This window comes from Zophobas morio, unplaced genomic scaffold, assembly GCF_036711695.1.
Source record: "Zophobas morio isolate AGI-343-1 ecotype UQ-CSIRO unplaced genomic scaffold, CSIRO_AGI_Zmor_V1 ptg000008l, whole genome shotgun sequence".
NCBI classification, from domain to species: Eukaryota; Metazoa; Arthropoda; class Insecta; order Coleoptera; family Tenebrionidae; genus Zophobas; species Zophobas morio.
Window position 1 is genome coordinate 9936158 of NW_026972113.1, and position 15182 is coordinate 9951339.

General features: G+C 40.5%; 1 protein-coding gene across 3 annotated transcripts in view; it reads right to left on the bottom strand.

Moving 5' to 3' along the window:
* Positions 1–4648: 4648 nt before the first annotated feature.
* Positions 4649–15182, bottom strand: part of LOC135125276 (bumetanide-sensitive sodium-(potassium)-chloride cotransporter) — a 51140-nt gene continuing 40606 nt past the window's right edge. For all 3 annotated transcript variants that reach the window (XM_064050720.1, XM_064050719.1, XM_064050721.1), the window contains exons 4-12: positions 13087–13596; positions 12925–13036; positions 12225–12872; positions 12051–12172; positions 11649–11996; positions 11353–11594; positions 11162–11304; positions 5204–5716; positions 4649–5154 (exon numbers count right to left, since the gene is read on the bottom strand). In XM_064050720.1, coding sequence (XP_063906790.1) covers positions 4910–5154; positions 5204–5716; positions 11162–11304; positions 11353–11594; positions 11649–11996; positions 12051–12172; positions 12225–12872; positions 12925–13036; positions 13087–13596 — 2883 coding nt within the window. In that variant the 3' untranslated portion in view covers positions 4649–4909. The remainder of the gene's footprint in view (positions 5155–5203; positions 5717–11161; positions 11305–11352; positions 11595–11648; positions 11997–12050; positions 12173–12224; positions 12873–12924; positions 13037–13086; positions 13597–15182) is intronic.

Here is a 15182-nt window from a genome sequence, read left to right on the forward strand (position 1 = left end):
TTTTCCTAAGAACACGAGGTTAGTAAAAACAAATTAGTTTGTTTAAACGTTGTTGCATTAACCCCGAAAAAAAAAAAAATTTCTGATCTAAAATATGAAAAATAATTTTTGCAATCTCATCGTGATGTACGATGATGTCACTGTCACGTGAGCTACCAGATAAAAGGTCACATTTTCGATCCTTTCTGCTCAGTTTTGATTCCGGTCTGGTAGCAGCAACATTGGAGCTTCGTTTTGGGTTAAAAGTAGCACATGTTCGCGAATTTCTAATTTATTGTTAATAAATATTAGCGAAAATGTTTTTTGTTAAGTGCTGTGAAGGAAAGTGGATATTTTTCCAAAAATGCCCGATTTTTTTTTAAATATGTTGTTAATAACATGCATTCAGGACTGATAAAGTACGCCTTTAGAATATACAAAGTACTGCGTTCATAATTCACAAAATACCGTATTCATCATTTTTAAAGTACGGCGTCCAAATTTACAAAATACGGTGTCCTTCACCCATGCTATCAAACCTTAGTCCTCTCTTTTAATGGCAAGACGCACTCCAGACCTCCTCGTATTGTTTGGTTCTTGCTGGGCAACAGCAACGAGCGAGCAAAGTCATCGCTCTTTGGTGGCAAACGTGGAGAAATTTGTATATTGTAACTTTTGTAATTTAAGCATTTTGTACTGTATATTGTATGTGTTACTAACTTAACTTGGGTCTTGCCAATTTAGCTCCAGTGGTGCAAATGCTTTGTTTTCATGGTGCATTTGCTTGGGTTTTAATTTTGCAACAGTGCATTCTTTGGTTCCGGGACTGAATTCTCCATGTCGTCAGACGCTCTGGCCTGGGGGGGTTCTGTTGGCCCTTAGACGCTGGGTCATCATCCTAAACGGATGAGGTTCATCATCCTAAAAGGATGAGGTCAGTCGGCCCTGTATCTATGCGGCTGCATTCTCCCTTGGTCGTGTGAGCGCTGCGACCTATAGATTTCGTTCCGAGTTCCATCGGTGTGCTTGCTTGGGTTTTCATTTTGCAACAGTGCATTCTTTGGTTCAGAGTCTGAATTCTCCATGTCGTCAGACGCTTTGGCCTGGGGGGGGGGGGGTATTGTTGGCCCTTAGACGCTGGGTCGCATCTCCTATAAGGATGAGGTCAGTCGGCCTTGGATTTATGCGGCTGCGTTCTCCCTTGGGCGTGTGAGCGCTGCGACCAATAGATTTCGTTCCGAGTTCCATGGGTGTGCTTGCTTGGGTTTTCATTTTGCAACATTCTCAATTTTTGGTGCAATTTCTTTCGGTGGTGTATTGGCTACTAACTTTGCATTTGTATTGTATCTGAATTGTATCTGTATCTGTAGTGTATTCTGTATTGTAGTTAGATTGTAGGTACCTGTATTGTATTTCCATTGTATTGTACTGTATAACGTTTTATCCCTCATTAACAAATCCTAGCCCTCTCCTTTCCTAGCGAGATCTGCTCCAGACCTTCCCGTGGTTCTTGCTGAGCATCAACTATCGAGTGCAGAAAATTCAAATTCAAAACCAGCAAAGTTTCACAAAAATCTTGAAAATCGCTCGTTGGTGGCCAACGTGGAGCAAAAGAGACTTTTGTAACTCAACTAACTTTGTTAACTTTGTATTATTAAGGAAACAAAAATATATTACATTTAATTTATTATTTATGAGGAGAAATAGTCATTTGCCACACCGATGCTCATTTTTAGATTAAATGCTCACAAAACACGTAGATGTTCAATTTGTGTCCGGGGAGATACAATGTTTGCAAGTAGGTACTTCGTACTTCGAATATGAGTATCTACTCGGTTTTATTCATACCACCCAATGTCTCGCTTCAATGTTTGACTATTATGTTGATTATGAGCACAACGCTGATCAACTTCCGTATCCGAATTACCCATGAAATAAATCATTGCGATTTGCACCTGAGGTAGTTCGTCGCACATTTGATTGACTTCATGGACGTATGTCAGCTTGTCGTCTTCTCGGCATAAAACGACACAGAATTATTTTCACCGTCAATCAAATCTGTAAATTTTGTCTTGAGAATTTTAAAATATTGAAAATTTCAAATTAAATCCTCGAATAACGGTAAAGTTTGAGGTTTTGTCGAAACCAACAAAGTGAATATACGTAAATAGAATGGCAGATCAAAATTAATAAGAAACTTTCGCAATGCGTAACTAAATTCACTTTAACGAACACTTTTCTTAAAATAAACGACGTTTCTTGTTACGAAAAAACAAACAACGACTTAAAATGCAATAATACTTTTCACAATCGCACGGAAGAAATAGTTTTGTATGACACGTCAGTTAGGCGACAGGTCCGTCAGAAACGCCAACTATTCAAATTCATTCGAAGTGGAGATTCCCATGCAAATTTTTTTTTTTTTAATCTTTTAGCCGTCTTATTTTTTATAAATTTTCTTACATATAAACCTTGTCCTGACGATAAGGAACACGTAAAAAAAAGAATCGTCCGATTCGGTGCAGCCGTTCTGAAGTTATGGGCATACATACATTTCGGCGATTCAATTTTATTAATATAGATTCATTAATTCATTAGAGCAGGCGGCACTTTTAATACAGTGGTCATTTTGGTGGGCTAGTTATTAAGGCGCTGGTAATTAGAGGCGCGGGTAATTAGTGGTGAAAGTTGCCTAATGACACGCATTTACTACTGGCATGTCATTAAAAAGTCTACATGTCGAGTTCAATCTCGACATGTCGAGTTTTTTCTCGACATGCCGTGTTTTTTCTCAACATGTCGAGTTTTTTCTCGACATGTCGAGTTTTTTCTCGATATGTCGAGTTTAATCTCGGCATGTAGAGTTTTTTCCAAAAAAAATTCCACCTGACCATTCTACGCTTCCGTAGGCTAGTACTTGCAACGATAAGACTGAACAATATTAAGCCTAGTAACTGAAATGAAACGGAGGAGGGTGGGCGGGGCTATTGCTAGCTTATAAAAGATTCTCTAGAAAAGGTTAAATTTAGCCCTGCCCACCCGCCCGTTCTCCCATTTATTTTTCTTTTGAAAAAAGAAATAAATCTTGTAACAATAGTACAACAAAAAAAGTTAGGATTAGAAATTTTGAGATTTTTAAAAAGTTGTCTAAAAATCCGCAAAAAATTCTGGGACGTAGATTTCGACGTGCTTATTCGAAAAATATAGGGTCTTTGTGATCTCGGATCACGTTTTTTGATTCTTTCTCCTTTTGTTCTTTTTTTCGCTCCTCTCTTATCCACTTTTCTCGTGCCCGTTCTGCTCTTCCCCCGTTACTCCTCTTTTTCCCTTCTTTTTGATTCGTCTCTTTTTCTCTAATTTTTCGTTCTCTCCTTTCCTTCTCTCTCTTTGCCAATACTTCTTTTTGCTTCTCTTTTCCCCCTATTTACTCTCTTTCTATCCCTTCTCTCTATACCTCGCTGTGTGCCGTTGCCTCAATTTTTTCTCTCTATATTTTTTGGCTTCCTTTCCTACTTTTTCTCCTCTTTCTTTCTCCACCGGCTTTCTCCTTTTTCCACCTCTCTATTCCCCTGTTTTCGTCCTTTCTCTGCTGTTTTTTTCATTCTTCTCTTATTCCCCTCTCTCGTGTCCGTTCTGCTTTTCCCTGTTACTCCTGTTTTCCCCTTTTTTTGATTCCTTCACTCTCTTTGCCAATACTTCTTGCGTTTCCTCCTATTACTCCTCCCTGCCTCATTCTTATTTGCTCTTTCTGTTCCTTCTTCTGTAGCTTTCATCTCTCGCTCTTCTTTTCTTCTCTTTCCCTCTCTTCCTCCCATCTTTTCCCGCTTTTATGGTTCTTTTCCTTTATCTTTGTTTCTCCTCCTGTTACTTGCCTCTTTTCCCTACTTTAACACTTTCTTTTGGCGCCTTCATATAAGTCTTTACGCTTGTATGTGTGGCGTTCTCTCAATTCGTCTCCCCACTTTTTTCCGTTCTCTCTATCGCTATATTATTTTCTGACACTTTCCCACTTTTACTCCTCTTCCCTCACTCTTTCCTTCCTCATTTCTCCCTTTATACTCCCCCAGCTTTCTCTTTTCTTCACCTCTCTCTTTGTCTCTTCTTTTCCATTTTTTCTTTTGTTCTCTTATTCACTCTTCTTTTTCTCTCCCTGGCCATTCTCTGTATTTCCTCCCATTACTTCCGTTTTACCGTCCTCTTTCTTTCCGCATTCTTCCATCCTCTTTTTCTCTATCTTTGCCAATTCTTCGTTATCTTCTTGTTACTCCTCACTTCCCCCTTCTTATTTTCTCTTTCTGTTCCCGTTTCCCGTTTTTTTTTCGATCTCTTTGTCTCTCCTCCTTCTACTCTTCTCTTACCCCTACTGAGTCTTTCTTTCTACCCCTTTCATTCTATACCTCTCCACCATTCTCTATGTACGGTTATGTCAATTTCTCTCCCATACCCCCACCTCTTTATATTTTCTGGCTCTCTCTTTAAACGAACTGGTGGGATTTTGTTTCGATAGCGATAAAATATCGGTACCGATAAAATGTGGTGTTCTTTTTCTTTCGCATCTGAAATTTATATTTTCGTCCTTGTCATTTATCGCTTCGTATCGTATCGGTAGAAACAAAATCCCACCTCGGAGACCCCATGGCGTACGAAAACGAAATAAAGTGCTACTTCATAAAAAATGTAGACAATTTTATTGTGCTAATTGACTCATACAGATTAAATAAACTTACTCTACTAGGTACTATAATACTTTTCCAAACAGCGAAATTAAAAAATATAATACTCATTGATTGTCAAGTGTATAAAAATACTACATTAGTTCCTACTTGCACCAACATACAAACCTAAGCTCGTATCAACTACAATACATTTCCGAGTCTTCTGCGAGTATTATCCAAACATGAGATTGTTCATAAATAAAATACCACCAGAATTAAGAGTAAAACGTAAGGACGGACGTTTGGTTCCCCCTGACTAACAACATCGGGGGCATATCCCTGGTCAGGACTTCCAACCAAGCTAAGTAAAGTGGGGCGGAAACGATGCTCTTCCTCGGGATGGGCAGCGTCATCACGATCATGTTGGCGTCGATCGAGTGCTCGTACAAAAGCTCGCGCAGGCGCAGATGGCGGTGAGTCTTGTCTTTGACAGCGAGAAGCTCCGCATCGGTCACTTGAACTATTTCGCAAAACCCAGTAAAACCAAGACTGAATTAAATCCAACTCACCTGAATCCGGATCGTTCCGATTCTCGGGCTTCCGGAAGTCGGCTATGAGATGGTCGAAGAACTGCAAAGTCGTGTCGCTGGGTTTGTTCGTGAAGTCCGACACCACCTGCAAGTCGGAATAATCGATCCTGAATTTGGCTAACAAGCTGGCCATGTTGCGCTGCTCCAGCTCGAGTTCGTCCCTCTTGTTGGCCAAAGCGAAGACTCGCAGTTTGCAGTTGTTCCAATTTCGTCTGGTACTGATGATGTAGGGGAGAAGGAGGGTTAGACCGCCGTCGTCGTACAGCCACCATACGTCGATAACGCCGCGCTTTTGTTTCTTCTGGAATAGGAACATCTGGCTCATTCTCTCCCTAGGGATGTCCACGAGCTCGTCCACTCCGATTTCGCTCACGGAGCCTCCGATTGATTTGGCCTTCTTGGTGGAGTCGTCGGCGTTTGGACACACGTTGACCACTTCCCGGTTCCGGGAAATGGGCGTGTTGGGGACCGAGATGTCGCTCGCACTGCTGGCTGCAAACACAACGGTTACTAAACGAGGGTTTCCGAATTCTTTAAAACTACTTCAAAATCAAGACACAAATAGCCCTCGACATTCTTTAAAACTACTTCAAAATCAAGACACAAATAGTCGTCGACATTCTTTAAAACTACTTCAATAACCAGACACAAATAGCCACTGAAATTTTTTCAAACTCCTCCAAAAACAAGAGACAAAAAATGGTGTGACTGAGATTCTTTCAAACTACTTCAAAAACCAGACAAAAGGTGCCCCAGATTCTAGACACAAATGGCCTCCGAAATTCTTTTAAACTACTTCCAAAACTAGACACAATAGATCGGCGAGATTCTTTTAAACTACTTCAGAAACCAAACACAATAGATCCCCGAGATTCTTTCAAACTACTTCAAAAACCAGACACAAATAGCCGCTGAATTTTTTTCAAACTTGTTTAAAAACAAGAGACAAAAAATGGTGACTGAGATTCTTTCAAATTACTTCAAAACCAAACACAAGTGATCCCCGAGATTCCTTCAAACTATGTACTTCAGAAACCAAACACAAGAGGTCGCTGAGATTCTTTCAAACTACTTCAGTAATAATCAGACACAAATAGCTTTCGCGATTCTTTCAAACTACTTCAAAAACCACACAAAAGTGGTCCCCGAGATTCTTTCAAAACTACTTCAAAAACCAGATAAAAGGTGCTCGAGATTCGATCAAACTACTTCAATAACCAGACACAAATAACCTCCGAGATTATTTCAAACTACTTCAAAAACCAGACAGAAGGTATTCCCCAGATTTTTTCAAACTACTTCAAAAACCAGACACAAGGTATTCTCCAGACTCTTTCAAACTGCTTCAAAAACAAGAGACAAAAATGGTGACAGAGATTCTTTCAAACTACTCCAAAAATCAAGACACAAATGGTCCCAGACATTCTTTAAAACTACTTCAATAACCAGACACAAATAGCTTTCGAGATTCTTTCAAACTACTTCAAAAACCACACAAAAGTGGTCACTGAGATTCTTTCAAAACTACTTCAAAAACCAGCTAAAAGGTGCTCGAGATTCGATCAAACTACTTCAATAACTAGACACAAATAGCCTCCGGGATTCTTTCAAACTACTTCAAAAACCACACAAAAGTGGTTCCCAAGATTCTTTCAAAACTACTTCAAAAACCAGATAAAAGGTGCTCGAGATTCGATCAAACTACTTCAATAACCAGACACAAATAGCCTCCGAGATTCTTTCAAACTACTTCAAAAACCAGACACAAGGTATTCCCCAGATTCTTTCAAACTACTTCAAAAACCAGACACAAGGTATTCTCCAGATTCTTTCAAACTGCTTCAAAAACAAAAGACAAAAAATGGTGACAGAGATTCTTTCAAACTACTCCAAAAATCAAGACACAAATGGTCCCAGACATTCTTTAAAACTACTTCGATAACCAGACAAAAATAGCCTTCGAGATTCTTTCAAACTACTTCAAAAACCACACAAAAGTGGTCCCCGAGATTCTTTCACAACTACTTCAAAAACCACCTAAAAGGTGCTCGAGATTCGATCAAATTACTTCAATAACTAGACACAAATAGCCTCCGGGATTCTTTCAAACTACTTCAATAACCAGACACAAGGTATTCCCCGAGATTCTTTCAAAACTACTTCAAACCCAGATAAAAGGTGCTCGTGATTCGATCAAACTACTTCAATAACCAGACACAAATAGCCTCCGAGATTCTTTCAAACTACTTCAAAAACCAGACACAAGGTATTCTCCGAGATTCTTTCAAAACTACTTCAAAAACCAGATAAAAATGTGCTCGAGATTCGATCAAACTACTTCAATAACCAGACACTAATAGCCTCCGAGATTCTTTCAAACTACTTCAAAAACCAGACACAAGGTATTCCCCGAGATTCTTTCAAAACTACTTCAAAAACCAGATAAAAGGTGCTCGAGATTCGATCAAACTACTTTATTAAACCAGACACAAATGGCCTCCGAGATTCTTTCAAACTGCTTCAAAAACAAGAGACAAAAAATGGTGACAGAGATTGTTTCAAATTACTCCAAAAATCAAGACACAAATGGTCCCCGACATTCTTTAAAACTACTTCAATAACCAGACACAAATAGCCTTCGAGATTCTTTCAAACTACTTCAAAAACCACACAAAAGTGGTCCCCGAGATTCTTTCAAAACTACTTCAAAAACCAGATAAAAGGTGCTCCAGAATCGATCAAACTACTTCAATAACCAGACACAAATAGCCTCCGAGATTCTTTCAAACTACTTCAAAAACCAGACACACGGTATTCCCCAGATTCTTTCAAACTACTTCAAAAACCAGACACAAGGTATTCTCCAGATTCTTTCAAACTGCTTCAAAAACAAGAGACAAAAAATGGTGACAGAGCTTCTTTCAAACTACCCCAAAAATCAAGACACAAATGGTCCCAGACATTCTTTAAAACTACTTCAATAACCAGACACAAATAGCCTTCGAGATTGTTTCAAACTACTTCAAAAACCACACTAAAGTGGTCCCCGAGATTCTTTCAAAACTACTTCAAAAACCACCTAAAAGGTGCTCGAGATTCGATCAATTACTTCAATAACTAGACGCAAATAGCCTCCGGGATTCTTTCAAACTACTTCAAAAACCAGACACAAGGTATTCCCCGAGATTCTTTCAAAACTACTTCAAAAACCAGATAAAAGGTGCTCGAGATTCGATCAAACTACTTCAATAACCATACACAAATAGCCTCCGAGATTCTTTCAAACTACTTCAAAAACAAGAGACAAAAATGGTGACAGAGATTTTTTCAAATTACTCCAAAAATCAAGACACACATGGTCCCAGACATTCTTTAAAACTACTTCAATAACCATACACAAATAGCCTCCGAGATTGTTTCAAACTACTTCAAAAACAAGAGACAAAAATGGTGACAGAGATTCTTTCAAATTACTCCAAAAATCAAGACACACATGGTCCCAGACATTCTTTAAAACTACTTCAATAACCAGACACAAATAGCCTCCGAGATTATTTCAAACTACTTCAAAAACCACATAAAAGTGGTCCCCGAGATTCTTTCAAAACTACTTCAAAAACCACCTAAAAGGTGCTCGACATTCGATCAAATTAGTTCAAAAACTAGACACAAATAGCCTCCGGGATTCTGTCAAACTACTTCAAAAACCAGACACAAGGTATTCCCCGAAATTCTTTCAAAACTACTTCAAAACCAGATAAAAGGTGCTCGAGATTCGATCAAACTACTTCAATAACCAGACACAAATAGCCCCCGAGATTTTTTCACACTACTTCAAAAACCAGACACAAGGTATTCCCCGAGATTCTTTCAAAACTACTTCAAAAACCAGATAAAAGGTGCTCGAGATTCTTTCAAACTACTTCAATAACCAGACACAAATAGCCTCCGAGATTTTTTCAAACCACTTCAGAAACCAGACACAAGGTATTCCCCGAGATTCTTTCAAAACTACTTCAAAAACCAGATAAAAGGTGCTCGAGATTCGATCAAACTACTTCAATAACCATACACAAATAGCCTCCGAGATTCTTTCAAACTACTTCGAAAATAAGAGACAAAAAATGGTGACAGAGATTCTTTCAAATTACTCCAAAAATCAAGACACACATGGTCCCAGACATTCTTTAAAACTACTTCAATAACCAGACACAAATAGCCTCCGAGATTTTTTCAAACTACTTCAGAAACCAGACACAAGGTATTCCCCGAGATTCTTTCAAAACTACTTCAAAAACCAGATAAAAGGTGCTCGAGATTCGATCAAACTACTTCAATAACCATACACAAATAGCCTCCGAGATTCTTTCAAACTACTTCAAAAACAAGAGACAAAAAATGGTGACAGAGATTCTTTCAAATTACTCCAAAAATCAAGACACACATGGTCCCAGACATTCTTTAAAACTACTTCAATAACCAGACACAAATAGATTTCGACATTCTTTCAAACTACTTCAAAAACCACACAAAAGTGATCCCCGAGATTTTTTCAAAACTACTTCAAAAACCAGCTAAAAGGTGCTCGAGTTTCGATCAAACTACTTCTATAACCAGACACAAAGAGCCTCCAAGATTCTTTTAAACTACTTCAAAACCACACAAAGGTGGTCCCCGAGATTCTTTCAAAACTATTTCAAAAACCAGATAAAAGGTGCTCGAGATTCGATCAAACTATTTCAAAAACCGGACACAAATAGCCTCCGAGATTTTTTCAAACTACTTCAAAAACCAGACACACGGTATTCCGCAGATTCTTTCAAACTACTTCAAAAACCAGACATAATGATCTCCGAGATTCTTTCAAATTACTTCAAAAATCAAGACAGAAATGGTCCCCGACATTCTTTAAAACTACTTCAATAACCAGACACAAATAGCCACTGAAATTTTTTCAAACTGCTTCAAAAACAAGAGACAAAAAATGCTGACTGAGATTCTTTCAAACTACTTCAAAAACCAGACACAAGTGGTCTCCGAGATTCTTTCAAACTACTTCAGAAACAAAACACAAGAGGTCCCCGGGATTCTTTCAAACTACGTCAAAGAGCAGACACAAATAGCCGCTGAATTTTTTTCAAACTGCTTCAAAAATGGTGACTGCGATTCTTTCAAATTATATACTTCAAAAGCAGACACAAGTGATCCCCGAGATTCTTTCAAAGTACTTCAAAAACCCGACATGGGGGGTTCCAGAGATGCTTTCAAACTACTTTAAAAGTAAGACCCAAGGAGAAAAATTGGGAAACATTTAATTAAAATTTGCAAATCGATCAACTGAAAAACAAAAATTTGAAACATTGAAAATGGCTATTTTTGAAAAATCTAAAAATTGTAAAATTGACCAAACGAAAATTGAAAAATTCAAACCTTGAAAACTCGAAATATGAAAAGCACATATTTTCCGTCCACATCCGTCTATATCCCCTTCTATACCCGCCTAAATCTTTCTCTATCGACCGTCTATATCTGTATACATCCTTCTATATCCGCCCATAACCTTCTATATCCGTCTATATCTATCTATATAATTTTACATTCGTCTATATGCGTTAATACGCTTCTGTATCTTCCTTTACCTTCTATATACTACTTCCGTCTATAACTTTTTATTTCCGTTTATATCCTTCTATATCCTACTATTTCCGTCTATACGTGTTTGATTCTACATCAAAAGCAAGACACCAAGGCATCCCGAGATTCTTTCAAACTACTTCAAAAATCAAACATGATCTCCGAGATTCTTTCAAATTACTTCAAAAACCAGACGTTCTATCAAACTACTTAAATAACTCAGACACAAAAAGCCGCCGCGATTTTTTCAAAAACGAAATCTCAAAGACAAGAGATGCATTCACACGACGTCACGGTCCCTACCTTGCGACATTTGGCTGTACGACTGGTTCCGGGGCAGCGACTCCGTACTATTCTTAGTCTTGGAGGCGGTTTCGTGCTGACTCAAATCCAGCCCCTCCTGCAGCCTCAGAATCCCAACACTCAGATGCAGGTCGAACGCCTTGCTGCAAACACACCATGAAAACCCCTCTCTCAAAATCCGACAACCCTACTGTAGCACTCCAAAGTACTCGTCCAAGTCGTCCTTCGAGCACTTCTGCCAATCCGACTTGTGCCCCATGAGCAGAATATTCGGCCGCAACTTCCCGATCCCGCACGCCTTCAACAACGACGTACACCCCTCTTCGAAGTTTTGCCCGTCCACCTGCATGTAGAACGCCCGGAGTTTGTGCGCCCTCAACCAGTTGTTGGCTTTGTAGTTCAGGACGTTGCGCACGCGCTGGTGGAGCCGGCTCTGGAACAAACAATCGAGTTGGTTGGTGGTGGGGGGTGGAGTATGAGGTAGTACCGTGTTGATGTGCCCGCACACCAGCATCGACTGGTTCTTGGTGATCAAGTGGGCGAAGTCCACCAGGGCCGGGCGCGCGCTCGGCATGCCCGATAGTACCAAGATCTGGGGCCTGTAGTTCTTCACGTGCTCTTCCACGTTGTTGAGCTGGTGGGCGGCTTGGAGGGCGTTCTTGTAGATCTGGGCCTGCGTGGTGGAACCCCAGTTGACGTCGGGCTTGCGCACCGACACGATTAAGTAGAGGGCGAGGACGGCGGCGAAGGTGATGAGGGCGGTCCACCAGGAGATCAAGAACATGACGAGGACGCAGAGGACGGCGCCGGCGAGGCTCAACCACATGTTGTAGTACTAGTAACAAAAATTTGGCCAGTTTTAAGATTGACAAACTATGGGAGGTGGTACCTTGAAGGTGGGTCTCCAGCCCACTGGTTTGGCTAAAGAAGCGTGGAACGTAGAGAAGTTGATCAGGGTGTAAGCGGCGAGGAAGAAGTTAGATATCAAAGGGGCAATTATGTTGAGCTGGCCTACAATTAACAGTGATTAGGGTAGTACGATATGGTGCTTGCGTGGTAGTACCGATTAGGATAAAAGCCACTGCGATCACGAAAGTGAGAATGTACCCACGGATGGGTTCGTTGTTTTTTCCATACCCTTTGGCGAACCACTCGATTCCTGGGTACAATTTGTCTTTGCATAGCGCTTGGAAGACTTTGGGGGCGGACACCAGAGACGCTAGTGCTGAGGATAAGGTGGCCGCGAAGCACCCAGCGTAGATGATGGGTCCGACCCATGACACCAACTCAACCACTTGAAAGTCGTTATGTAACCCATATCGGTACACCAAGGGCTCCAGAGCCTCCACAACCTCGGTCCTATTGACAAAACTCGTAACATTTTCAGTGACGTTAGCCACTTCCGGAACTGTCAAATTGGTGAGATCTGTTAGGTTGGTGATCGTGTAATTCAAAGGGCCTGCGGCGTCCCTCAAGACCGTGAAACCGCACACGAAGGCCATCAGGATGTACGACAACGTGGTGACGGCGATGGCAAGCAGAGTCCCTTTGGGGATGCTCTTCTGCGGGTCCTTCAGGTCCCCGGAAATATTAGCCCCAGCTAGAATTCCCGTCGCCGCCGGGAAGAACACCGCAAACACTGTGAAGAAGTTGTGCTCAACCCCCTGCGACTTCCTATAGTCCGAGTAAAAATTCTCTCGAAAAATCGTTACTAAAAGAAAGCAAGTTTGATTTTGGCTTGTCTTCGTTGTTACCGTGGTTACAGTTGTAGCCGACAAAGCCCTTAGACTTGGCGTCTTCGTCCGGGCCGATGAGGCTTCCGATGAAGAAGTCCACGATCGCTATTAGGAGGATCACCAGAAGACCGACTTGAGCCTGGAATCACAATCATACTCAGTACGGTCCAACTGTTATTAGTTACTCACCTTCGCCTCCCACTCCATTCCGACCACCACGATGATCGTGAGCACCACGATGGTGATAGCGCCCACGATGCGCACGTCCTGGACGCCGCCGTCGATGATGGACAGCCCGTGGGTGCCCAAAAGCGAGCCCAAGCTCTCGCAGAAGCCCACCACGTACATGGCGCAGGCCACGGCGTTGGCGAGGGCGAAGATGAGCCCGATGGAGCCGCCGAACTCGGGGCCCAGGCTGCGCGAGATCATGTAGTAGGTGCCGCCGCCCTTGATCACGCCGTTGGTGCTGATGGCCGACATGGACAGGGCGGTGATGGAGGTGACGACGGTGGTGGTGAGGATGAGGAGGACGGCCTCGCCGACGCCGGCCTGGGCCACCACCCAGGACAGGCGCAGGAAGAGCATCACGCCCCAGATGTTGAGGAGGCACCGCATGAGGACGCCCTGGATCCAGCCGAACTTGATCTGGCCCTCGGGGGCGTCGGCTTTGCCGTTGAGGTTGGTGAGGGAGGCGCCTGCCTAGAGAAACAAGTGATTAGGTTTTGACTAGGTTTTTTCAGACATTAAGAGTAATTGGTAAAATCACGGTGTGTACCAGCATCGCGTGCGAGGTGATTGTGGAGCGGAAATGTCACCTTATTAAGCTAATAACACTATCGAGAGCTTGAATTGCGGCAAAAAATGTTTTTTGCTTTGGCACGTTATTTGTATGGGATTTTTTTTCGGTGTTTCGCTCTAGGCGAAACGTGATTTGACCGATGTTGGGTTTCTGATTTCCACGAATGGAAAATAACTAGCGGATTTTGTCCCGAGGTGGCTAAAAAAATCTTCGTTCTTTACCGGTTGTTTTAATAACAAGAATAAAAATGTAACAAATTATTGATTACCAAGTCATCATTATCAGTATTACACGGACATATTTTGAAAATTTTGGGGTAATTTTGTATATAGAAATTAGATTTTTGGAAAAAACTTCCAATGTTTAGAAAATATAAAAATGTATCTTAATGTATAATCGACAAAATTATCAAAAAAAAAAAAATACAATTGAGTCAATTTTATTTTGTACCAATTTATAAGGGGCCCCTGTTGGTTTCATGGAAAATTTGTTTGGTTCCACAACGTTGTTTTTGAAGAAAAATAAAATAAATAAAATCTCTGGATTCCTAGTGTCTTTTTTAAGACAGTTAAATTCGTAAATCTGATTGGCTGTTTATTTTTTAACAACCTTTAAATTTTAACATGTTTGATTCAGAATTGGGCTTAATATCCTTCTAAATCCCTCTATTTCCGCCTATATCATTCTGTAACCATCTATGTCCGTGTATATTCGTCTGTATTCTTCTATTTTTCTTTATATATGTAATTCCATATTCTTCGATATCCTTCTATATCTTCCTCCATATTTCTACAACCTTTTAAATCCTTATATTTCCAACTATATCCTCCTTCGTTTATATCTTTCTATAACCTTCTATTTCCGTCTATATCCTTCTGTACCCTTCTATTTCCGTCTATTTCATTCTATAACCGACTATGTCCATGTACATCTTTCGATAACACCTTCTATGTATGTCGATATTTTTCTAAACCCTTCTACTTCCGACTATCTCTTCGTATCTCTCTATACCCTTCTAGATTCACTTATTTCCGTCTATATCCTTCTATCTCCATATATATCCTTCTATCTCCATCTATACCCATCTATCTCCATCTATACCCATCTATTTTCTTCTATATCCGCCTATAAATAACCATCTATGTCTATCGATATCTTTCTATAACTTTCTATATCCATCTGTATCCTTTGAGATCCTTTTATATCTTCCTCCATCTTTCTATATCCTCCTAAATCCTTCTATTTCCGACTCTATCTTTCTATATTCCTCTATACCTTTCTATAACTCCTTCTATATCCGTCGATACTCTTCTATAATCTTTTATTTCCGTCTATATCCTTTTGCACCCTTCTATTTCCGTCTATACCCGTTTATATCATTCTACATACGCCTACATCATTCTACAACCATTTATGTCCATCTACATCTTCCTATATTTTTCTATATTCTTCTATTTCCGACTATATCCTTCTATATCCACCTAAA